Source organism: Rhipicephalus sanguineus, chromosome 3 (genome assembly GCF_013339695.2).
Source record: "Rhipicephalus sanguineus isolate Rsan-2018 chromosome 3, BIME_Rsan_1.4, whole genome shotgun sequence".
NCBI classification, from domain to species: Eukaryota; Metazoa; Arthropoda; class Arachnida; order Ixodida; family Ixodidae; genus Rhipicephalus; species Rhipicephalus sanguineus.
In genome coordinates this window covers 68,354,451-68,363,924 of record NC_051178.1, presented here as the reverse complement: position 1 = coordinate 68,363,924, position 9,474 = coordinate 68,354,451, and the positions used below count along the sequence as shown (strand labels likewise).

Sequence of the window (9,474 nt, the reverse complement as noted above, 5' to 3'; positions counted from 1 at the left end):
AATGGGTGGGCCTTCAAAGAAACCCACTGGTTGCGCAATTCACATGTTTTGACGCCTGGCTCGTTTGTACGCCTCTGCCACGCAATATTATATGCGCTAGAGAGACTTCTTCCACTACATGTCCTTCATATACTGCTTTTTGTTTTCGAAGAAGGTTCAAGCAATTGCGTAGATTTTTCTCGAAAGCATTTGTCAATATGTTGATGTGCTCAAACAACAAGACTTTGTTCCTGACTGCCTTTCCAGGGTTGAGCCCCTGGCTTACCTAAAGGAATTTTAGGAATGTAACTAATCATAGGTGTGCACTGCTTGACATTGCTTCAGTTGTGTCTATTGTTGTATTGTCTCCTATTGTTCCTGTGCCGTGTTATGAAACCGGTAATAAAGAAAAAAAAACAATAGCGTAGCTCTGTGGTCGAACACCTGCTTGCCACGCAGACTGCCTTGGTTCGATTATCTTTTGTACCCGAAGATTTTTATTATTTTTTTGCGTCCTTCTCGATTCTTCCGTCACGGACAAGACGATGATTTTTCGCTCACAACCAATGGCGCCGACGCCGACACCGGGATTTCTGCGAAACGAGCTCTTTAACGCTATCGCGTCAATATAAGTGATGACTACCGAAAAAATTTCTCTTATGCGAGAGCATTTTTATGCAACGTATCCTCGATTTTGCTCTGCGTATCCAGCATGACGGTGTTTTATAGGCGTTTTGAGGATAGCGACTAGAACTTAAACCCTTTCAGCATGTCGGCTATGAGAATGACGAGTAAACGTATAATAAATGATCAGTAAACCTAAAATAAATGATAAGTAAACGTATAAGCGCTTGGCCATAGGTGGATATACAAACGCTGCATTCTCTGTATACGATAATTTACATTTCGTTAAACTCGGCTAGTAGGGTTCGTAGCGTGGCCCCCACATTCATCGATAGACGTTACCACGGTGCCGCAACCCCTCAGCGGGGCACTCCAGCTTGACTGTACCGCGTGCATTAGCAAGCCCGCTGTTACGTGCCGCACGCGCACGCGGCCTTCCCGCGCCCTAATTGATTTTCCCTGTTCCCTTTTTCTCTTATGACGCTCCCTACTCCGGGGCAAGCGATACATCTTCGGTTATCGCACGTGGCCTGGCCTGGCTGCTCTTTCTTTCAAGCCGTTAACTTTTGAGGAATGAAGGAACTCCCGTGAACTTACACTAGGAGCACCAGGGAAGCGTCCGCATCGTTCAAGTCCAGATAAGCGCCGTCCTCCTCCTCTCTGCGGAAGAATGGGTTGGCCGTTCTCTATACGGGGCCGCATGTGCGCTCTTAATTTGCGCGCGTGTTCCAGGAGCGTAGGGGGAAGGCGTCGCCATAAATTTCAAGGGAAAGCGAAGCAGCCTGCAAGCGTGGCCATGCTAAGGAACTCCACGGCGTTTACGTGCTCGCTGGAGAAAACGGTGGCTTCCGTCGCTGCCTCGGCCGCCCTACAGATGCGTTGGTTCCAAGAACGATGAGGCGAGCCTGGCGTATAACTCTCCAGTGGCGCACAATCTGTCTCGCGTACTTTTTAATTTCGTTATTACAAAATACCATTAATTTTCCTAGAGCACGAGCGCATTGTGGCGTGCGCACGTGAGCACACGCATGCACACATACAAGAAAACTTAATAGCATAAGGCGGAGAAAATAAGATCAAAAGAAGCAGCAATGCATTATTTCGTTTTAGCTGGAGACACGGACTTTCTTGCTATATTTGTCTGCCTAAATCACTGTGAAATCCTGATTTTGAAAGTCCATATGTAAAAAAACAGCAACTACAAATTAAACCGGGCTTTTTTACATCTGAAAAATTACCTAGGATGCTTAGAACTTTCTAAGAATGCGAAGCCGAAAGCCTATTTGGACCCGTAGCGATGTGGGATGAAGCTTTGAGCCCACGCGTACTGGAGTTTTTGAAATGCGACAAGAGCGCAAGAACCGACAGCCTGGCGAGCCAAAACAGCCAAATTGGGCACGGCCACAGTGCAAATATACTAGCGCGTCTTCCCCCGTGTAGACCGTGTATGCTTGGCAGGGCCATCGTCGCAGGGCCTGTGTTGAGGCCACGTCTAGCCCTTTCGATTCGATGTACAGCCAGCGGCCGTGGCTTTCTTCCCTCTAGTTACCCCCGCCCCTCCCTACGCTACCGTGAGATATCCTCCAGGGCCAAAGACGGGCTCGGCATACAATGGCGCCACCCCACCCTAAACTCACGCGCTGGCAATCCAGGGACTGGAGACGCCTACAGAAAAACGCATATCCCAACATGCACACACTCAGCAAAATGCGGCCGTCTCAATACGCTGACCGCTGCTGCCCTTTGTGTGGTGACACACCAGCACTCATTCACATCACTTGGAATTGCCGACAAAGACCAGCAGAGGCCAAATAACCCCTCTCATCACACGCAACCAATTCAACGGGTCGTGGGAAGTGCGACTCAACCGCCAGGCAACCTTGGACCAGGCCAAGCGAGCCCGCTTGAGCCAGTGGGGCCCTGAAAGAGGGGCTCCACCCACGAGAACCTCAGTTTGCCGTTTGAATAAAATGTTTATTCCTCGTCCTACCGACCCCCCCCCCCCCCCCCCCCCCCCCCCCCCCCCTTTATCTTTCAGCACGCTCGCTGGGAGGAAAGGAGAAGGAAAGCGCTTAGAGCGAGCGAGAAATCCCTGTAACTCCGCTCGTAGTTCACGGATTCTCAATATTTTTGCTGCAGTGAATGCGTGAGACATTAAACTCCGCTGGTGACGTCAGTCAAAGCTTACGTGCAAATGTGTTGCAGGGCCGCTTTGAAAGTCAAATGGGGAAGCACGCCGTATATTTCATTACCCGCAAAAAAAGGTCGCATTTATGGTTTAGCACGCGAAGACACAACTTGCAATTGTTAATGCGAGGGGGATCTGCTAGCCATAATTTTACATTCATATTTCTTTTTATGTTGACGATGTGCTCTATCGCATCTCTGTATGTTCATCCTTCGCTTCACTAAAGCCGGTTTCTTAGGACTCGGCGTGTCTTTGTGTGTGCCTCTTCGGTGGGCGTTTTCTTTCTTTGTTCGCTCTGTTTGGAGCTTGAATTTCAACAACCAAATAACCTTGTAAACATCCATGAACACGATCTCTCGCAGTTCCTACGCTTTTACAGGGTGTTAAACTGCCCGAACGGTCGTGCGAAGCTAGCGATGTCTGCGTCGTTCTGTTTATTATTTGTCCCCGTGTTCCCTTTTTCATTGCAGAGTAGCAAATCTAACACGGTGCTTACCGCTTCCCTGCTTTCTTTGCCTCTTTCTAAACCGCCTTAATGAACATTCACAGGCAGACGGGCTCATCAGACGATTGCAGAGCATCGTCGACGAGTGGACATATTATTCCCGCATAAGCTGAAACTTCCATATCGCTGGTGGCGTTACCTCAAAAGGTCATGTCTGCTAAAACCTCCGATATCCTCCACGTGACTGCTATCGACGTTTTTCTGAGTTTAACTTTTTTTCCTGAAGGTCAAGACTCACTGGAAACATGCTGGAGTGGGTAAAAACATCAAAGATACCGAATTCCTGGCTACGCCAAAGACGCGAGCTTGTTTCACGCTTTTGCAAGCTCAGCTTTGAGATGGCAGCTTTAAGAAGGAAGACTTTCTTCTTTGCGTGGGCACTCCGGCTCGAAGTTTGAATACGTAACACTGCCTTAGTAGCAGAAGCGGCGTAAGTAATTTCCGCATGTGCGCACAGTTCACTTTTCCTACACGAGAGATCAAGGACGAGAGTCAGAGATGCGCATTCTTTCTTTTTTTCAGCCGTGTACGCTAACAAGCGCATGCACTACATGCATAGAGAACGCGTGCTGATGTGGCTTCCATTATATAAGCGTAAGGAGGGGCGTGTCTCTTTCAAAGATTTCACGACTCGTGGAGTTCTAGTCAAGAGCGTGCGATGAAAGCACGACCGTTAATTAGGGAACGAGCCAAGTCTCAGCCAAGAAGGTCGCATTTGTCTTGTGCGCTGCAATTGCTCACCGTAAGAACCTCGTTCCGGCGAAAAGGAAAATCATTTCCGTGGTAAATTACAATGCGCTTATCGCTAATGTAAAATACGAATAACTTGGGAAAGTAAATACTAGATTCATAGCGATTGGAAGGCTTAGGTTAGTGCCTGCAACTTCCATGTAATAGCGCACGACGTTCTGCTGCAGGTTGGGTTGCTTGAGAATAGAACTTCATCTGCTAAATTGGTTCTATAGGGCAGAAGCTTTCATTGTGGCGTGGCGTAAAGAGACGACTGCTGCCGCTATTGGATCGACGCACACTGAGTAAAATAAATATAAGCACTTCTTGTCCTAAAGCTAGAATAAGCAAAACGAATGAACAGCTGCTTTTCTGCTAACGTTCAGTAACACAGCCCCACACAACGATCAAAACCTTTGTTTTATCAAGTATAGCAAAATGCCAAAACCTCCAATCTGGGCTGTGCAACAGATGCAGACATCCATAAATAAAGAATTCAAGACCACTGTAATATATGACTTAGGTGTCGTGCGTGGCACAATCACAGAATGCGCGTATGAGCCACACTTTTGTTTTAAATGCGAATGCATTTCTTAGTTGGGCTATGTCAGGCGTCGGTGTCCGCGCGCCTCTCCGCTCTCACTCCCTCTCCCATGGCAACTAAAGATGGCAACAGCTGCGGGCGCTCGCGCTTATCCTCGCCCCTAACAACCGGAGCAGGTGGTGCGGGCGGAGTAGCGGAGAATGAGTGGAGAGGAGGAGCGCGCTCTGGGGTGTGGGGGCGCTCGCATCGCGGGAGCTCGGCGGAGCTCCCGCGTGTGTGGAGAGAATGTAGGAGAGGGTAGGTGCAGTGCTTCGTCGCTCCTTCTCTCGCCGTTCGCTCTCTCTCCTGCCTGCGCCACCGCCTCAATGCAGTGCGTTTGAAACGCGTTTATAGCATTTGTGCTGCCTTGGCACAGCCTGAAAACAGCGCGTTCTAAACGCGTTTGTGCTGCATTGAAAGCGGTGGCAACATCCCTGAGGTGATTACGAACGCACGTAGGAAGCGTTCGTTGAAAGAGGCGCCCAAAAGGGAGATACTTGAGCGCGTCGATGTGTCCAGCTTTACGCCATTAAAATTACTACGCCGTGTACTCTCGGCGCAAGAAATGCATTCGTATTTCCTCACGATTCCCTTCGGGCAGGTGGGGGCATTTTTTTATTTATCTTTATTTGTTATGTCTTTATTTCCTCTTTGTGTTATATGTATTTTTGTCTTTTTTATTTTTGGTGTTTTCCTCCTTCTTTCCTTTATTTTCTCTTTTATTTATCCTTTTTTTTTGTTTCTTTCTGCGGGTGGCTAATGTCCGCATACCGGTGTTGTTAGTTGGGACGTAACTGACGAGCACATGTTGTCATAGATGTCACAGCCTATCAGTGAAAAAACTCGGTTCCTTACCATGCCTGCTTGCATTTGTTGTTTTGTTGTGAGCCTTCATTATGTTTGTGTAAATCACTTACTGTGCAGGTTTTGCAAACTCTTACTGCTATTCCGTTTTCTCATCGTAATATCACGTACTGCATTTCAGATACCAGTTTTCATTCCTGCTCAAGCTGAACAGGAGCGACAGCATAGCAAGTCACAAGTCTGATGCCTACAGCCGTCACCACGTTTTCATTTATTCTTGATCATAAGGAATAAATATGGAAACATGATGCCGACTTCTTCAGTATATTTCGCACCATATTACACTCTGAACATCACTGTCACGCATTTTAGTTGGCTATGCTCATACAAGCATGTAAATAAGGAGTACCTCAACGGCTTAATTGAAAATGACAGACCATCTTTTCGCGCTTTCTGGATTACTCTGCTGAAAAAGGTGTGTCGTTTTGAAGGGTTTCATTAAAATAATGCTAAATATGAACCATTCTTTTTTTGCAGTCGCTGTGCACAACGGCAAGTATTATTGGACTTGCTTAAAATGAATATTTCACTATTTCCAACAGTAGTCGCGCAAAAGTAGCGAATTGGTCAATCGAGTAACTTAAAAGAGTTCTGCAGTCGCTTGACGCTTCCGTGTGTGTCAATTGACCCCCGTAGGAGTGTTACCGGCGAGAGTCCTCTGACTCCCTCATAAGTGGTAACGTGATCCTTCGGATAAGAGTCCTTCCACTCTTCCTATGGGGTCAGGGAACTCACCCAGAGCGCGCCGACTCTGACCCACCAAAAGAGTCACCATGACTCTTTAAAGAGAGTCGTCTACGTGGCCAGTCAGAACTCTCCGTAAAGAGTCACCTATACCCTTTTTTTTCTCAGATTGAGGGATCAGCCACCTTTTTCTTGTGTTTCCCGATGGCGCCACTGCAGCGAATTGGATTGGCACTAGTCATCGCCAGTGAACCTTATCGCCGGTCTTCGACACGCCGGCTGAGACATATTAGCGCAAAAAAACCGAAGAACGCAAGAAGACGAATACGAAATGGTGGTCCCCGATGTTGTTTACATAATTATGCCTAACACTGAATCGGCTATATTTGAAAGCATTTCAAACTAAACTTACGCTCCTATACGATATCTACAATGAAACTTGACTACAACCAGCATTGTTGTATGGTTCTATTTTTCGCAGATGTTTTAACTAAACCGGACAACTTGATCGGCAACACAGTAGGCATGGTGTCTGCAAAAGCGGCGTACGACTTCGCCGAATAGCTGAGGTTGCTAGCCGGGCAAGACGGTGGACCTACGCGCAACACTAGTATACCTAAAGGTAGCATATACAGTAACTGTAGCGCTGCAAAATAATTCTCGTGGACGTTGCGCGCGATTTCGACATGCTGAACACTTTCACTTTCTAACACTAACACTTTCGGCTGTCTTATTTCGCAGGAAATTCCGCCTATATGGCTTTCGCCGTGATAGAACTTGACTTTAACGAAACGATTGTCTTAGAAACAGTGCGCAGAACGTATTTACGTGGAGCATGCTGTTGGCACGAGGCGGAACTAGCGACGAGGTTCGATGTCCGCACGTCCTTATGAGTTGTGGAGCTAGACATGTCACAAAAGGTAAATGTAGTGCTCGCACTTTTATGATGACCAGCGTTGAGTCTGACTTGATAATCGTTCCATTGAACGGCTTTGTTTCCGCGCCACTTACAGAGCATTCTAGAGTTGTGAGTCTAGTCTGCAAATATACGAGCTTCCATCTTTGAGCACCGGGATTCTGCAAATATAAGAGCTTTATGAGGGACGTACCGTATTCTCGGTACCTGATGAAAAGGGCTGTTACAACTTGAAAAGGAAAGTATGCTGGGGATCACAAATATCACGCAGCATGATTTAAACAAGAGGAATGTCGTTATGCGAAGCATACCTAGTGCATATCGTTCCGAGTATACTGTAGTAACCACTACTCAATCTTTATTAATTGAAGTTTTGTTAATTGGTCCTAATTATATTCCTAACTCGACAAGTACTCACCTTATCATTAAAATGTCAATGAGGCATATGTAGGCATGCTGAAGTGACATCTAAGTGCGCTATTTTCAGCAACGTACTGATTACGTGCTCATTTTGACCGGCTGATAAAGAAAGCACGCGAAAAATGAAAAATAGCACGTGACTGCGCTCCCACCCGCACAAGGTGGCAGCGTAGTCTTGACTTGCTACTTCACACTGATCCCGTTTGAGGACGCTGCTTCCAGATGCGCGCTGCAGTCTAGTCACGTGTCAATTTTCAGATTTGGCGGGCTTGCTTTACTAGCAAAAAAAAAAAAAGGACCACGCAATTAGCACGTTGTTGAAAATAGCGCAGGTAGTGTCATTTGAACATGTCTACCTACGGCTCATTCACATTTTAATGATAAGATGAGTATTACTCGAGTTAGAAACACAATTAGGACTAATTAAATAAACCTCATTGACGAAAAATTAGTAGTGACTACTGAAGTATACTGGGACATGCACTAGGTGTGCATCGCATAACGACGTTCCTTTTTTTTAACTCGTGCTGCGTGATATTTGGGACACCCTGTAAATACATACTGTTACTGCAGAATAGCGCTTAAAACACAGACAGAAGCTAGAGAAACGAAACTTTGCCTCCAGTAATTACAAACCTTTTCAAAGTGTCACTGAATTAAAAGCACTGCTGGGCTGGGAAACTTTAACAGCTAGAAGAAAAAACTTAAGGCTCGAATTCTTCCACCGTATTTTTTATAATCAAACAGGCATTAACAGCCGCACCTACCTGTCGGAACCCTCCTACGTGTCGTCTAGGCACGACCACTCCCAGAAAGTACACGCATACAGTTGCGACACAAATCATTTTTCCATGTCTTTTTTCCACAAACTGTACGAGATTGGAACCTCTTACCGGAAGAATACGTTTCTGTACCTGATAATCACACTTTTTATTCCCGATTGTGTTTACAATAATGTATAATTGTGCTAGTTTTTGTTTCAACTTTCTGTTACCTTTGAACATGCTAACCTATTGTCCTTTCACCTTGTTTATCTTGATGTTAACCTAGTTTCACATATGTTTGTTGCTTTTCCCTGTAAAACATGTAGCATATAATCCTACAAATGTCTCCCCTGCGATAACGCCTTTGAGGCAACGCAGGGATCCTGTAAATAAATAAATAAATAAATAAATAAATAAATAAATAAATAAATAAATAAATAAATAAAATGAAACGGTCGCCTCAATTTGCAGCACCATCCTTGAAGTACAGCATGTAGGGGGTCCTCCTACGTAATGGCGAGTATAGCAATCATTCATGGTTAACACCGGCCTGCTTGCTTGCGTTTGTTAAACGATGTCACTGTGCTGGTGCGTGCATTTATGCGGCTTCTTGCGACTGTAACCCGGCTTTATTCGCCACAGGTCCCCAGCTCCTGCGATAAAAACCCGGCGAAGAACGGACGGCGGTATGGGCCACAGCGCCAATGCATTGAATAGACGATTTTACATGAGGCACATGGGCGGCGCCACTGTTTTAGATGCGAAGCAGCTTATGGTCGAGGGCTATGTCACTCCCTCCCTCCGCCGTGCGGCGTCCACACCCACTCTGCGCTAGAGTCACTGTATATGCTACCTTTAGGTATCAGAGTAGCGCATAGGTCCGGCTAGCAACCACAGCGATGCGGTGAAGTCGCACTCCATTTTTGCAGGCGACATGCCTACCGCGTCGCCGATAAACATGTCTGGCGTGTCGAAGGCCGGCGATGAACATTGGCTGTCGATAACTAGTGTTAGTTGAGTGAGCTGCAGCGGCGGCGTCGAGAAATACAAAAATTGGCCCGAGCGTCAGCTTCTCCGCAATGCATAGTTGCTAGCGGCGTTGGAAAACAGATGCGCAACTCTGCTACCTAAAGGTAGCATATACAGTGACTCTACTCTGCGCATGCGCATCCTCCTCTCCCTCTTCTGCTCTCCGGGACTGCCGAACGAACCTGCGGC

General features: G+C 46.6%; 1 protein-coding gene across 1 annotated transcript in view; it reads left to right on the top strand.

Annotated features, from left to right (window-relative positions):
* Window positions 1-6,720, top strand: part of LOC119385539 (growth hormone-releasing hormone receptor-like) — a 42,248-nt gene extending 35,528 nt beyond the window's left edge. The window contains exon 6 of the mRNA XM_037652959.2: window positions 6,638-6,720. Coding sequence (XP_037508887.1) covers window positions 6,638-6,720 — 83 coding nt within the window. The remainder of the gene's footprint in view (window positions 1-6,637) is intronic.
* The last annotated feature ends 2,754 nt before the right edge of the window (window positions 6,721-9,474 follow it).